The sequence below is a fragment of the Hylobates moloch genome, unplaced genomic scaffold (genome assembly GCF_009828535.3).
Source record: "Hylobates moloch isolate HMO894 unplaced genomic scaffold, HMol_V3 SCAFFOLD_10, whole genome shotgun sequence".
Lineage (NCBI taxonomy): Eukaryota > Metazoa > Chordata > Mammalia > Primates > Hylobatidae > Hylobates > Hylobates moloch.
This window is the reverse complement of record NW_026652285.1, coordinates 92634758-92651015: the sequence shown is the minus strand read 5'-3', so window position 1 is coordinate 92651015 and position 16258 is coordinate 92634758. Positions and strand designations below refer to the sequence as shown.

The 16258-nt window shown below is 43.3% G+C and overlaps 1 protein-coding gene across 4 annotated transcripts in view; it reads left to right on the top strand.

Moving 5' to 3' along the window:
• The window catches only part of CDK5RAP2 (CDK5 regulatory subunit associated protein 2), a 185636-nt gene that overhangs the window by 124115 nt on the left and 45263 nt on the right, over positions 1 to 16258 (top strand). For all 4 annotated transcript variants that reach the window (XM_032164988.2, XM_032164987.2, XM_032164990.2 and 1 more), the window contains exons 21-24: positions 211 to 628; positions 5932 to 6163; positions 10304 to 10426; positions 14139 to 14706. In XM_032164988.2, the coding sequence (XP_032020879.1) occupies positions 211 to 628; positions 5932 to 6163; positions 10304 to 10426; positions 14139 to 14706 (1341 nt within the window). The remainder of the gene's footprint in view (positions 1 to 210; positions 629 to 5931; positions 6164 to 10303; positions 10427 to 14138; positions 14707 to 16258) is intronic.

Below are 16258 nucleotides of genomic sequence, written 5' to 3'. Positions count from 1 at the left end.
GACATGGTAGTTACCTGCCTTGTTTGGTTGCCGTGAGGTTACACAGGATAAAATACTGGATGTGGGTCCTGGCACGTTGTGGGTACACATTATATTTAGTTTTGATGGAATCTGGGCAACAGTAGGTGGGGATAACTTGGGATACTGGCTAGGGGACAAGGCCTAGCAGAAAGCTTGGTTCTCCCACTTCCTTCCCTTTTGGAAAAACAGGCCAGACCTTCTGAAAGTGGTGCAGGAACTGCTTCTGGGACAACTATTCTTGACAGAGCAGGAAGTTTCTGGAGAACACCTTGATGGTAAAACTGAGAAGACACCTAAGCAAAAAGGTGAACTTGTACGTTTTGTCCAAACCAACTCATTTTCCAAGCCACATGATGAACTGAAGTTGTCTTGTGAGGCCCAGCTAGTAAAGGCAGGCGAAGTGCCCAAGGTAGGCCTGAAAGATGCCTCAGTGCAGACTGTGGCCACAGAGGGCGACCTGCTCAGATTCAAGCACGAAGCAACGAGAGAGGCTTGGGAAGAGAAACCGATCAAGAATGCACTCAGCACAGAGCATCAGCCAGAGAACCTGCACGGGGTGCCTGGGTGGCAGGCTGCCCTCCTTTCCCTCCCTGGAGGGACCAACAGAGTAAGTTTTTCCATGTAATAATTATGTACTTACTTTATCCATACAAAAAACTTTGAAAATCACCTTTAATCTCACCACTTTTTTCCCATTTATATGACGAGAATGTCCAGTGTCTCCCTCTGCTTGCACTTACCCTGGCCTCCACCCAGAGCTGTGTGTCCTCACTGACCTTCCCCTGCCTCTCCTTCCCTTCACTCCCTCTGTCTCTCTTCCTCCATGTCAGCCCTATCTAATTTATCTATATATTGTGACATTTATGTGTTTTCCTTAGAAAAAACACATGTGAGGTCTTGTTTATACATCTGTCTGTAGCTGTCTCTTTCATGTTATGAGGAACATCTTTCCTTATAATGGCTACATAAGGTTGCATTGTGGAGATGTCCCAAAATTTATACAGTTTTCATTGTATTGATGAACATTTGCTTTTGCAGGTTGCAGTCAAATTGTCATAACCTGACTTTAGGGGTAGGGATGAGAACCTAGGTTTTATCTTGTGCAGACTTTGTGTAGGAGAGGTATTATTCTGAGGGCTTCGTCTATATTGTTTTATCCTGACAACACTCATCAAAGATCTGGAAGCCGTACCCCATGTTCCCGTTGTTAACCAGTAGTTAGGGGGCTGAGCTGGGACTCCCACTGTACCTGACTGCACAGCCACACCCTTTCCCTGGATCAGGCTACCTTCCAGCCTGGGTTTGTTGAGTGAATGTTTGCATGTAGATTTTCCTTCAGCTTAGATACTGTCTCTAAGCCCTGCACATCCTATCAAATATGCCAGATTGTTAAAACCAGATTCTTTTGGCAATGTTTGATTGGACCCTTATGAAAATCCTCTTGAGGTCACGGCTTGACCCCCCCACGGCCAAGAATCCCCATAGAAGGGAGATGTGTTCTGGGAGAGAAGGAAATAGGTCGTGTTTCTAATAGTGGTTCAGTGAAGGCTGTTGATATTCTTGTTTCTGATGGGTGTTTTGTATCTGAGAAATCAACTGTACACACTGCTTTATAGCATCAGAATGGAGAATTAAGTTTATTTTCTGACCACTAAATTACTGCTTTTGTGCATACAAAAGAGAGTTAGATATATCATTAGCAAAATTGCTTTTGATTGTTTTAAATTATGCACCAAAACTGTAATTTCTAGAAAAGGGTTTTCTAAAGATATCAGTAGAGACCAAAGAGACAGAGAGAGAGAGAGAGAGAGAGAGAGAGAGACTGCCATTATATTAACGGTACCAGAAATGCAAATTTGTGCAGTTTGGCTAGAATAGAAATGCTGTCATCTGCCCCAGCTCCTTCAATTTGTACCTGTATATCAGGAAAACTAGATGTCTTTTGTTTGTTTGGTTTTTTGTTTGAATTTTTCATTGTGTGAGAGATGTTACCCTGTGTTCAGGAAAACTGGAGAATTGAATGGACTTAATTTCCCCAAATATATTAAAACATGTATTTTTTTTAGTTTGAAATTAATCCTCTTGCTATGTCTTCAAAAGGTAGGAAACCGTATTTGTTTATTATTATTTTTAGTATCTATTGGGGATTGTGCTAGATACTCTCTTCCTGTGTGTGTGTATATATATTACATATGTATTATATGTAATATATATATAATCTCATTTAATATTCTTAAGAGTATGAATTTGGTAGGTATTACCTACATTTTACTTATGAAGAAATATAGGCTCTTAAAAGGCTCAGAAAACTATCCAGAGTGATTTAGCTGGTAAGTGGAGTGACAGGGATAGAAACTAAAGTCTGGTTTTAAATGCAGACAGGGATATTATAAACTTGCCTTTCTCTGGGAGAGAAGAGCCCTCCCATCACCACCATGGCCTCCGGTCTATGCAGAGTAGAAGGAAATTTAATGATTTTTTTGTGGTCTTTGGTAGTTAAGGAGTTGATAATCCTATGGCTTACCTCTTTTAATAAGAGACTCTGATATCCTGTTAAAAGGAACATCACTGCAGCCCGAGGGTGAGACAAGGAGACCAGATATCCTTACAGTTGTTTAGTTATAGAAACAAGGAGACCAGGTATCTTTTCAATTGTTTAGTTACAGACAAGAGGATGGACTTTACTGATATACATGTGTTTGCATCGGGCCTGGCCACTTACCTGCTTTGAGCCTACATGGTAGGAGCTCAGAGTGTGTGAGTTCCTGTTTCCCTTCCATTCCCAAGGAAGAAGTTCCAATGTGACATCTTTAATAATGTGGTAGGTGGGACTCTGTTCAGAGTCCATAAGGTAGCATTTTGTGTGGTGTTATTTTAGAACAAGCATTAGGTTGACTGACGGCAGTCTTCCAACTTGAAATTGGCTTTGGCATTTGTGCACTTGCAGATATCTTTGCTGCTGCCATATGACACACAAATTTGGATCCAGGAATAAAGATTGGTGGAGACTGAGGACCAAGCAAATGATTGTTATTTTCCAGCCCTCTTTGCTAAGGCATCCACCTCCTCCCACATGGTCTCCTTTTGCCACCTCAAACTGTTCTTATCCTTGAACCTGCTCTTTCCTCTTAACCTGGAATTTCAGAGCAGAAAGCATCTCACTTTTCTGAACTGAGCACCGGACCCTGAAGAGCTAGTCTGAGGTCTGACTCTTGAACCTTCTTGCACTGTGACATTGGACTAGTTGTTTGACATCTCGGTTCTTCATCTGGAAAGTAAGAATGATAATGTCTCTTATCCTGTGAGTTCTGGGAATGCAGAGTTTACTTCAGGATTATGGGAAAGTATGCTTGAAAGCATTTTATATCCTAGAATGTTCAAGAAGGGGCCCTTACTCTTCTTTCCTTCTTAAGAGACCTCAGTGATCTCATTTCTTGGGTCCCAAATATTTTCTGTTTTCCTCTTGGGTTCCTTCTCCTCTGCTATTTAAAAACTTTAAAAAAACACAGCCTTATTGAGATTTAATTCACATGTCATACAATGCATCCCTTTAAGGTGTACAATTCAGTGGGGTTTTTTTAGTCTATTCACAGAGTTGTACAACAATTTTAGAACATTTTCATCATCCCAAAAGAAACCTTGTACTCCTTAACAGTCATTTCCCATTTCCCCTCAACTTGCCCACCCCAGCCCTAGGCAACCAGGAATCTACTTTGTGTCTCTTTCGATTTGCCTATTCTGGATTATTTCATATAAATGGAATCATGCCATATGTGGTTTTTGGTGACTGGCTTCTTCCACGTAGCATACTGTTTTTGAGGTTCATTCACGTTGTAGCATGTATCAGTACTTCATTTATTTTTATTGCCAAACAGTATTCCATAGTATATCCATATGGATATACCACATTCATTAGTTGATGCACATTTGAGCTGTTTCCACTTTTGGTTGTTAGAAATAATGTTGCTATTCATGTACAAATTTTGGGGGTGATAATGTTTTTATTTCTCTTGAGTATATACCTAGGAGTAGAATTGATGGGTAAGATGGTAACTCTATGTTTAATCTTTTTGAGGAACTGCCAGACTGTTTTCTAAAGCGCCTGTACCCTCTTTACATTCTCACCAGCAGTGTGTGAGGGTTCCAGTTTCTCCACTTCATCAACACTTGTTGTTGTCCTTTGATTATAGCCACTCTAATAGGTATGAAATAGTGGTATTTTATTGTGATTTGATTTACATTTTCCTTGGTGACTAATGATGTTGAGCATCTTTTCGCATGCTTATTGGCCATACACGTATCTCCTTTGGAGAAATGACTATCAGAGTTTTTCCTCATCTTTTAATTGGATTATTTGTTTTTATTATTGAGTTGTAGTATTTCTTTAAATATAGTCTGGATTTAAGTCCCTCTTCCCAGCTTTTGAATGTTTAAAATTCCCCAGTTGAAAGAGACCCCCATTTGGCCTCTTAAGTTATTGTTTATATGTTCATTCCACAAATAGTTGTTGAGTACCTACTGTGTACTAGTTCTTACGCTAGAAGCTATACAGAGAGTATGGCCAAGATATGCAAAGCCTCTTAACCCTGGAGCTTACAGGTTGGTGCAGAAGATAGACAAAGAACAGATAATTGCACAGGCATTTAATTAAAATGATACTAATGTTCTCTGAGGGGGTATGTAGGGGACAGTGAGTATCTAATAGGGAGCCCGGCCTTTGTCTTGGAAATCAAGGCCCATTTTCCTGAGGAAGGCCCATTCGAGCTGAGTTTTAATGAATGCTATTTAGAGTTAGTTGGGGAAGTAGGAAGGAGTAAGTGTTCTGGGCAAAGGAGTCAGCATATGCTAAGGTCCTGAGGTAGAAGGAAGGCATTTTGAGGAACCAAGATCATTGTTGCTGAAGAGCAGGGTAAAGTGGAAGGGGGTATAACTCAGGCTGTAGGTCCTGCAGGACTTTGTAGGCTGTGGTATGGACGTTGACCTTTGTCTTGAGAGAACTGGAAAGCAATTAAAATAGTTTTAGGCAGAAGAGAGGAGTAGTAGGTTTGTCTTTTTGCTGTAGCATGGAGAGTGACTTAGAGAGGGCAAAAGTGAATGTGTGGAGACCACCCAGGAGACTGTTGCCATGACTTAGGTGAGAACTAACAGCATCTTGGGGTTGAGTGGTAGCAGTGGAGGATGAGAAGAGTTGAAAGAATTGAGAGACAGCCTGGGAGTTATAATTAATGGACCCTGATGAATGGTGAAAGTGGGTGACAAGAATAAAGGGAAACTTAAAAATCATTCCCATGGTTCTAGATTGTGTAGTAAATGGATAGTCATATGATTCACCAAGACAGAGATTGTTGAAGTGGCGTACATTTGCAGCAGAGACATGGGGTGATGGAGCTGAAGAGTTGAATTTTCAGTTGAATCTGTAGTGCCCGTGAGTCATTATGAATGAAGATGTCTGGGAGTTCTGAGCCTGGGAAATATCCGCTGGGTTGGCAACTTAGTAGCCACCAAAGTAAGGGGTGGTTGTGGGGGACTAGCAGGGGTTGATAGGCCAGACTAGATTAGACTGAGGAATGTTTGGGAAACGAGGAAATAGATAAGGAACAAAATAACATTTCCCAGAAGATCAGGTTGGAAGAAGAACTGCCATTTATGGAGTGTCTGGATTGTCCAGAGAGACAATAGGCCAGGGCCAGGAGGGTGGCAAGGAGAAGCTTGGCCCTTGATGATCAGAGGAGGGACCTGCCAAGGTACAAGCTCTTTGGCCGGTGGATAAACATAGCTGCCATTATAGGAACGAGAAGTCTGAGCAGCCAGTTCGAATGCCGTTTTATAAGGCTGGCATGAGAATGTTGACTGTGCAACCAAAGGAAGTGTGTTCAAAGTGTATTCATTGTTGCATATGTGTGTTTTCAGGAGGCTAAGAAGTCCCGCTTGCCAATCCTAAGAAAACCATCCCGGTCATTAGGAAATATGTATCGTCTCCCTGCCACCCAGGAGGTGGTGACGCAGCTGCAGAGCCAGATCTTGGAGCTGCAGGGGGAGCTGAAGCAGTTTAAAACTTGTAATAAGCAACTTCACCAAAAGTTAATTCTGGCTGAAGCAGTGATAGAGGGGAGGCCAACGCCCGACAAAACGTTGCTGAATGGTAAGCACCAAGAAAAATGTATTTCCTGTGAGCTAGACAAACGGCTCGATAGAACTGCTTGAAATGTCAACCTTGTTGTTTAGAATTGCAATAAGTTTGAGTATAAATTTCATGAATTGCAGTGATTAATCTTGACTCCTGACAAATGCACAACAGAGGGAACACAATAAGGAGAATGAATCCATTGCTTTCATTTTATTCTGGAGTCTGGATAAAGGGAAATTGTAGTGCTCATAGGTCTGAGGGGGCACTGCTGCCTTCACTAAGGATTGTCTGCAGATGCCCCAGTTGTGTTTGGCTTTGTCTGTGGACGCCTTTGGAGTGTGGCATCAGAGGTATGCAAGTGAGGGTCCACTTTGCAGGGTTCTCTGTAATGTCCAGGCCAACTTGGGGATAATTCTAAATCTTACTAACCTTGCGTCTTCCTCTAGAAGTAACCCACTTCCCCACCCTCTTTGAACCTGCTGGCTCTGCTCTCCTGGGAGGCAAGACAACAGTCCCTGTGTTAAAATGTACCTAAATAGTTAGGATCCAGAGACTTGGAGGAAGTGTGTCTAGTGGCGTCCTCTAGTCTAGGACAGTGGTGCTTAGAGATTTTGGACCACTAACCCTTTGAGAATCTGAAGAAAGCAGAGGGCCCTCCCACAGAATGATGAGGTGAGCATATAAGTAGCATTTTACATCATTTTCTCAGGGCTCATGATCCACAGAAGTGCATATGTTGACTCCTAATTTTGAACTTCTGTAAGCAGATGGCAGCAGCACCATAACAAGAACAACAAAAGTAATCTTTTATTTATTCATTTCTTCTGTGTGCCAAGCACTATTCTAGGCACTGAGGAGAGAGGAGTGACCAAAGCAGATGAAGTCTTTGTCTAGCTTATATTCTTGTGTGCGTGTAGGGTCGGGGGGAGGACAGAAAGCTGATAATCATACGTACAACATGTGAGAAAGTAAGTGCCGTGGAAAAGAACGAAGCAGGATTTGGGTGTGGGGAATGTGGAGGAGGGGCAGGATTTGCTCACGTCATGAATGCTAGAGAGCCTCCATGGTGAAGTGGCATTTGAAGGGAAACAGGGGAAATGAGTGCACTGGTCATCTTAGGAAGAAGGCAAAAAGGCCCTGGTGCTGCTGTGAACAGGGGAAGATGGATGAATAGTAAGGAGGCTAATTGTGTGGCTGGAGTGGAGTTGAGGAAAGGGAGAGTTGTAGAAGATGAGGTCCGGGAGGCAGTAGATAAGGCAGGCTCTCAAAGGCCATTCTAGGACTCTTCTACTTGGTAAGATTGGAAACTTTTGGAGGGTTTTGAGCAGCAGGGTCATGATTTGACTTAAGCCTTAAAGTGGGAGTTGACAGGCTGAGCGCAGTGTCTCACACATGTAATCCCAGCACTTTGGGAGGCCAAGGCAGGCAGATCACCTGAGGTCAGGAGTTCGAGACCAGCTTGGCCAACATGGTGAAACCCCATCTCTACTAAAAATACAAAATTAGCCAGGCATGGTGGCGCATGCCTGTAATCCCAGCTCCTCAGGAGGCTGAAGCAGGGGAATTGCTTGAACCCGGGAGGTGGAGGTTGCAGTGAGCAGAGACAAGAGCGAAACTCCATCTCCAAAAAAAAAAAAGTAGGAGTTGACAAACCACAGCCTGTGGGCCAAATCCAGTTCACTTCCTGTTTTTGGAAATAAAGTTTTATTGAAACACAGCCACACCCATTTGTTTGCATATTGTCTGTGTTTGCTTTTGTGCTTTGATGGCAGAATTGAGTAGTTAGCATAGAGACTCTATGGCCTGCAAAGCCTAAAGTATTTATTATTTGACTTAAAGAAAGGTGGTCCAACCTCTGCTTTAAAGGATCACTTTGGATATGAACCTTTGGAAGGATGGAGTTGTCATTCACTGAGATGAGAAGGACTGAAGACTGCATGAGAGGCAAGCATGAGGGGGACATTAGGGGTCTGGTTTGGACCTATGAGATGCCTGTTGACCATCCCGGTGGAGATATTAGATAGGCAATTGAAGACAGACGAGTCTGGAGTCAAGGGTAGAGGTCTGGATTAGAGATACAAAGTTAGGAAATAGCAATATTTGGTACTGTTTGAAGCTATATGACTTGGAGCCATAGCAACCAGGTCCAGGAATTGAAACCAAGGCTCTCTGGTGGTTAAAGGTTGGACCAAGAAGACCAGCCAGTGAAGGTAGGAGGGATCCAAGAGAGGGTGACTTCCTAGCAGCTGAGTAAGGAGGGGATTAGCAGTGTCAGATATTGCTATAGGACAGGTAAGACAAAGACTGAGGATTGGCTTTGGGATTTAACAATGTGGAAGTCATTGGTGTACTTGAAGGGAGCTGTTTCCATGGAGTGGATGCAGCCTGGTTGGCATGGGTTGCAGAGAGAGAATGCAGGAGAGAGATTGGAGACAGCAAGCATGGACAGCCCCGAGGAATTATACCGTAAAGCAATGTAGAGAAGGAAGGCAGTTAGGAGCCACATTGTCACCGAACCGCAAGGGATTCAGTGACTCAGGGGACCATGGATGATTACAGTAAAGTGGGGTCATTGGTGGTATCGTCTGGAAGCATGAGCTGCGAAAGTGGAATTTTCAGGGAAGAGAGAGAATGATCTAGAAGTGACAGTGAGGAGCAAACACACTTATACACTTTGGGCCCATGATATGAGAGCTATGGGAAAGAAATGACCACAACTTTGAAGGCTGAGGGAGAAGCAGTGTCCTTGGGGTCATCCCAAGTTCACTCAGAGTGACGGGGAGAGATGAATGTTCAGAGAGGATATTGATGCTCTTTGGGACTTGCCAATGAAGGGAACGAGTACCAGTGCAGGAGGTTGCATCAGATTAGAGGATTTCCAGAGTGGGTCAGGGATTGGAGATGACTCTGGAGTCTTGGACATACTGTGGTATTAATAAAACAAGCACCTATTATTTACTGAGTCTTGCTATACACTCTAAGTACATGATCTAATTGGGTTCTCTCAACAGTCCTTTGAGGCAGATACAGAAATTACCACCATCTTATAGTTAAGGCAGTAGTTTCAGAGATCAAGTGACTTGGCTACAGTCACACTGTGACTAACTTTTCTAGCTAGATGGGAGTCAGCCTGCCTAATTTCAAAGCCCATGTTCTTTACTATTTCACAAAGCCTAGTATGTGATACTTCTTGTGTGGGTTTTATGAAGATCCATAGCCAAAGGTATGTTCCATTTAATTTTAGGTTTTCCTTTGGGTTTACCGTAGTTGAGATTCCAGATAAGAAGGCCTTTGGCAGAATTGCTTTTCACTTACCACCTCCTTATCTACCTTCTTCTAATCCATTCAACCATCATCCAGGCATCTTTTCATTCATTCAGTGAACATTCCCTGAGCACCTGCTATGTTTCCAGCCTCATGCATTGGGGGTAGGAGAGAAATAAATCAGATACAGTCTCTGCCTTCTGAGAACTCCCCGTCTGGTGTGGGCTGGGGGAGGTGGCAGTTAACTGAATCAATACAGGGTTGTGGGGACCTTCATGGAGGAAAGATTTTATGGCAAAGGTAACTCAGCTCAACAGAGGCCCTGGCACTTTGCCCATAGCTTGCCATTTTTTAAAATTCAAATTTAAATTTTTTATATTTTGTAGAGATGGGGGTCTTGCTATATTGCCCAAGCTGGTCTTGAACTCCTGGCCTCAAGCGGCCCCACTGCCTCAGCCTCCCGAAGTGCTGGGATTATAGGCATGAGCCACCACGCTGGCTCCTAGCTTGCCATTTGCACTCAATACTGTTTTTATTTTTTACTGAGATACCAGGGTGCCTCAACTCCAGGTGCTACCTCAAACAGTTGCCCGGGAGACCCTAGGGCCTCTCTCTTCTTGGGAAAAATGGGCACGAATTGATAGAATACATTTTCTCACTCAGCTTTTTGAGAGCCTGAACTTAAACCATTTCAGACAAGCTGCAGTATATATATGCTTTTTATGTCCTGTTATGGCAGCTCGATAGATTAATTTTATCTTATAAATTGCATTTTGCCTCCCCAGTGTTTTTATTTTCCCTGTTGTATCTTTGTGTTCTTCTCAGTTGCTTGGCTAAGTTTCAGGTCTTACAGTTTTATTTATTTTTCTTTCTCTTTGTGATTGCCTGTAGCTCAGCCCTCTGTGGGAGCAGCCTACCAGCACAGCCCAGGAGAGCAGAAAGGAATTAAAACCACATCTTCTGTCTGGAGAGACAAGGAAATGGACAGTGATCAGCAAACAAGCTACGAGATCGGTCAGAATTCAACCCCTGTTTGTATTGAACAGCTTCCATGTGCCAGGCACCATTTGGATGTTTTATCTAAAAATTATTACTAAGCCCATAGCAGCCCTCTCAGGGCATTATTATCATTCCAGTCTAACACATAGGAAGCTGAGATTTTAAGAAATAATTGACCCAGGGTCACCCAGCTGGTAAGCAGGAGAAGAGTCAAGGTACAGTAGGACGTTAGAACCCACCCGTCCATGTATCAGCATGCTTCTCTACCAGGCAGTGGGCTGGGTTCTGGTGGTTCGACATGAAAAGACACAGCCTGCTCTTAGGGACCCCACAGCTTGGAGGAGACAACCATCCCAACAGCCTCTCGGTATTCAGCGCGGGGCTGCCTGTTGCTGAGGTGTGCTCAGTGTTGGTCCGTGTGCCCAGGAAGAGTGGGTCAGAGGAGAGCCTGAGGCTGAGACTGGGTTTGTGGGGTTTGCCAGGCAGATCAGTGGAAAAGGTGCAGAGATGTGGGTGAGGGCACAGGCAAGTTGTATTCCTTTCTTTTTAAAATTATGAAGTATTAGAAGCATACATAAGCACAAAAGATAATATAACAAATACTCATGTTTTCATTCAACCAGAATGAACAAATGCCTACAGTCTTTTTATGTTAAATATTTTTCCCCCTTCATTAAAAAAAATCACTATTAATCCAGATCTAGTTCACTCTGTTAGAAGTAATTGTCCTCAAGAATCCTAAATTTGTCATGGGATGACCATGGGAACATCAGTCTCTGGAAAAATACTGAGTTGTGGTATATACACTGTTCCCGGTGGTGTATACTTTTGCAAGGTCCAGAGTCATTGCAGTGAATACATGGTCACATGCTTCTGCATGGTCTGGGCTTTGAGGAGAAAGCTACTCTACCAGGCAATAAAGTCCCCCTTAGCTGAATTGTGGAAAGTTGTAGAACTATAGTATTTCTTATAATGCAAATATTCATAAATGGTCTTGGGGACATCTTTTGATTTCTTCTTGATAGTTCTTAATACAGACTTCTTAACTAATTGACAGCTTCCCTTTCCCTGTCAGTACTTCCCTTCATTACTGAATGTCTTTCATTTTTCTGAATGTGCTTCCAGAACTTTGTACATGAGTTGCATCTGCCTGAACTTCCACCTTTTAATTGTTGCGCAGCTGAGGCTGGGTCCTGCATGTGACATCTTCACTGCTGTTTCTTTTTCACAAGGCCCTTGACAGATACTTGGGATGTGAATAAAGGATTTTACAGGCATCTTGGCCTTCACGTTGAGGGTTAAGAACTCTCTCTCTCTTTGCTCATGCACCGTGATACAGGAGATTCGATTGCGGGAGTGTTACTTCGGGAAGCAGCATTCAGAGTGTTAGAGGCAGACTGCCAGGCTTTGAGGAAGGGCTCTACTGCTTACCTGCCCTGAACCCTGAGCAAATTCTTAAGCTCCCTAAGCCTCAACCTCCTCTTCTGTAAAATGGGTATACTAGTGATGCCTCATAATTATTTAAGGAAAGTCCTGGGAACTAATCTTTATTTCCATGAGTGAACACGCTTCTTGCCGTGAAGTACAGACCAAATTCTATTATCATGAGGTTATTACAGCAAAGATAATTTCTTGTCTTGGAGAGTGATTCACTGGAAAAAAAGCCTTATTGAGAGATATCTCCCTCCCCAGCTCCCCTTTCTCTTTCTTGTTCAGCCAGAAATACTTGCTGAGTACATTCTCTGTCGCAGACCCTATGCTGGATACTGGAGAAACAGACATGGATGACGTAATCTCCACCCTCAAGGCTCTTATTGACTAGTTGTCATAACAAATTGTGTACAACAAAAATACTGTATTAGGAATGCTTCCTTTAGGTCAGGTAGCAGCTGCTTTCTGAAATGAAATGCCACACTTTATGGTATTTGCATCATGAACAGAGACAAGAGTGTACCTCAAGTCACAAGGAGTGGATTGCAGAACCAGAAATTGGGACATGCAGTCTGACGAGGATTTGTGTGTGAATCTCTCTGAGAGATCTCCTAGGTCACCCAGTCCAACCCACATTGTTGCTTTTGTAGCATTTTTTCAGACTGGCCTTCGCATGCACGCCTCCGGTGAAGGGCATCTCCTTCTATCTTGGAATGGTTAGAGGATGTTTGTGTTACTTGGATTCCTTCACTACTGTGTGCCAGACACTGTGCTAGCCTTTTTTTTTCTTTTTGCAGATTTTGTTCCATATAATCCCTAAAAACACACACATTCAACTTTTCACAGTGATGTTCTTTCCATTTTACAGATAAAGCTACTAAAGCTCAGAGAGGGTCAAGTAACTTGCCTATGTGACAGAGCCAGAGTTTGAAACTGTGTCTGTTCAATTTCAAAGACCGGCTTTTCTACTACATTCCGCTGCCCCTTAAGTATTCAGACAGCTCTCTATATTGAACGGGACTTTCCCTGGGCAGCCAGCAGTGTGGCATGGTGGTTAAGAACAGAAGCTCTGGAGTCAGGCCTGAGCTTGAAGCCACACTACAAGCATATGAGACATCTCTTCCCACATTTTAGACACAGGGGAAACTGAGGCTCTTGGATAGTGAAGTCACTTGCCTCAGGCTCTGTGGCCTTCAAACCTCATATTCTTTCTGCTGTACCAGTCCACTTCTCAAACAAGTTTGACTGCATCTCTAAGGGTTTAGCTATTACTAGCTATAAGGAAATATTTCCTGGCAGTGTTGTGAGTGAGTGAAACACCTCACTAAAGAGGATGTCAGGGCATCTCCTGGAAGCCGTTAGACATGGAAATGAGAAGACTGTCACGTGTTGTGGATATTCAGAATTACCACTCTTTACTGTTGCTTCACAGAATCTCTCAATATTTCTGACGCTGGCACTGACTTCTGGTCTGGGTGAGGTTCTGTACTAGACACTGAGAATGTGAAAATGAAAGGCCACATCTCTGCTATGAAGAAACATGCAGTCTGGTGAGGGAGAGTGGCATTCAGATAACGAATTGCTATGTGAATCAATAAATAAGCCACTTATAATTTTTACTTTAGCACCCAGCACATAGTATATTTGTCTTGAGTAATATGCATAAGGTGCTACAGAACCACAGTGAGTTGTGACTTTTGCATAGTTTGGCAGTGGGCTTGCAGAGGAAGGAAAATTAGATCTGGGTATGGAAAGAGTTCATTAGGTAGGAGTAGAATAGAGGGCTGAGGGTGTTCCAGGCAGAGGGCACGGCCCATGCAAAAGCATGGAGGCATGACACAGCACGCTATATGCAGGGAATCATGGTTAATTTTGTAGGAAATCTCCACAGTGGTGCCAGAGATATTCCTGGAAAGGTTGCCTGGAACTAGATCATGGAAGGTCTCATGTAGATACTGGGAATGTCGATGAATTTTAGGCTGTGTGTGTGGGTTTATCATGGTTAAAATTACTTTTTAGAACAGTCACTCTGAGGAAGAGAACAACTGAGGGGTAAGAGAGAAAGACTAGGACTTTTTGAGGGAGGCTTGTTAGGAAAGACTGGAGGCTTTTTGAGGGAGGCTTGTTAGGAAAGACTGGAGGCCTTTTGAGGGAAATGTGTTAGGAAATACTAGGGCTTTTTTCGGGGAGGCTTGTTAGGCCACTGCAGTGGTCTTGGCTTGGCTATGGCTGTGAGGAAGGAGAGGGGTTGGATTTTAGTAAAAGAGATACTGACATAAATGTATTTGATTTTCAGACTCTGAGATTTGCCCACCTGATGACCTTGCCAGCTTGCCATCATGCAAAGAAAATCCTGAAGATGTTCTGAGCCCAACTTCAATAGCTACTTACTTGAGTTCCAAGAGTCAGCCTTCTGCTAAAGTCAGTGTGATGGGGACTGATCAGTCAGAGAGCATTAAGACCTCAAATGAGACAGAATACTTAAAACAGAAAATCCATGACTTGGAAACTGAGCTGGAAGGCTACCAGAATTTCATATTTCAGCTTCAAAAGCACTCCCAGTGCAGTGAGGCCGTTATTACAGTTTTGTGTGGGACAGAAGGGGCCCAGGATGGCTTCAGCAAGCCCAAGAGCAGTTCTGATGAGGAAGAAATGACCTTTTCAAGTTTGCACCAAGTGCGATATGTGAAACACATGAAAATTCTCCATCCGCTGGCCCCAGAGATGATTGATGGCCGGATGCAGGAGAACCGGATGCTGGAGGAACAGGAATACGAGCTGCAGAAGGAGCAGAATATGAACATGCAACTTTTCAGTGAGATCCATAATCTGCAGAATAAGTTCAGAGATCTCTCACCTTCCAGGTACATTCCACCTCTGCCATCTCCCCGTTTAAGCCTGTAGTCCCCCAGTATTGCCACTAGGTGGGAGCCCATGAGCTAAAAGAGAACGCTGCTCTGTGATGGGTAGAGTGTGTTCTGGGGAAGGCTTGATGGTGGGTTCAGGCAGCCAGGTCCTGTGGAGAAGTGAGAGGTGAGGCCACAAAGAAGAGGAACAGCGACCACGCACGTGAACGTCCGTTACGAGTCTTGGGTCCTCTGGAAAGCTGCAGGGCAGATCTTGCCCTCCTCAAGTTGGAGGCTCAGGGTAAAGGTTTCATACCAGTCACTTGGTGAGTGATAGTGCCTTTACCGAACTGCAGTGTGTACTCCTGGACTCTCTTACTGGCTTTTGCTGTGCTGTGAAACTAAAACTGATGTCTAGGCAAGGTAGGAGGAATATAAATATTTTCCATGTCTTTACTCTTTAAGGCCATCTTAGAGAAATAAGCTTGTGTTGAAAGAGAAGAATTCTTAGGTCATGAAGATCATGCTTTATGGGCATAGATATATACAGTTTTGCTTCATGAGATATGGCAAAAATGGGATCATTTGTGAAGTTGACCTTCATTTGTCACTAATTTGAGTCAAAGACATTGTTCTGAATTGTCAGGAGCCAGGATGAATTTTTCAAGACTTCCCAAGCAGTGAGATTGAAGGAAGCTTGTAATTATTGAAAGGCTGTTGTCTCAGGCCCCTGGTTAGGCACTTTTCTTATCTAATCCTCAAAATCACCTGAGAAGGAGGTATTCCTAAACTAGTTATTATAGGTAAGGAAACAGCCTCAAAGCAGCTGCAGTGACTTGGCAGAGAACATTCACAGAGCTGGTCAGAGCCATTGCCAGGGTTCAAGCCCACATTATCCCACTCCAGTACCCATGTTTACTCATGTTACTCATGAGTTACCCATGTTTACCCATGTTACTCCAGTACTCACATGATACTGGCCCCCACCTTTAATGCTGGTATCATGTAATCTGCATGTGCACACGCTATGTTGATGGCGACTGCCAGCCCATGTAGTGTTGTCATTTCCAGGAAGGAGAAAATTACATTGAACTGAAGTGTCAACATCTTTGCCAAGCTACTCTCTGGAGCAAGGTTACTGTGGCCAGTTTACATGAGTCACATTTCTCTTAACCTGTGTTCTTCTCAGTGCCTTTCTCTTATGGGCTCACATAGGAAAAGATGGCACATGGCAGTAAGAAGGTAATATTGCGTAATGATCTTCAAAGTGAGAATTGTGTTTGAATCCAAAATCTTTACCACTTAACTAGCTTTGCAATCAGTTTCTTCTTCTGTAAAAGGGGACATTTATACATTTGTTGGAAGACAGAGGATCAGATAACATATAAAGCACTGAATTCAGTTACTGACAGGTCCTAGACCCTCAGTAAATGGTAGTCAGCATCATGATTATTCAGTGACGTTTTGTTCGGGAGGAGAGAGTCCTATCTTTTTTTCTTTGTGGTACACTTTCTTTATCACACTTCGTGAAAATTTTTGGTAGATCCTCTGACCCTTGGGGCACTTGTTT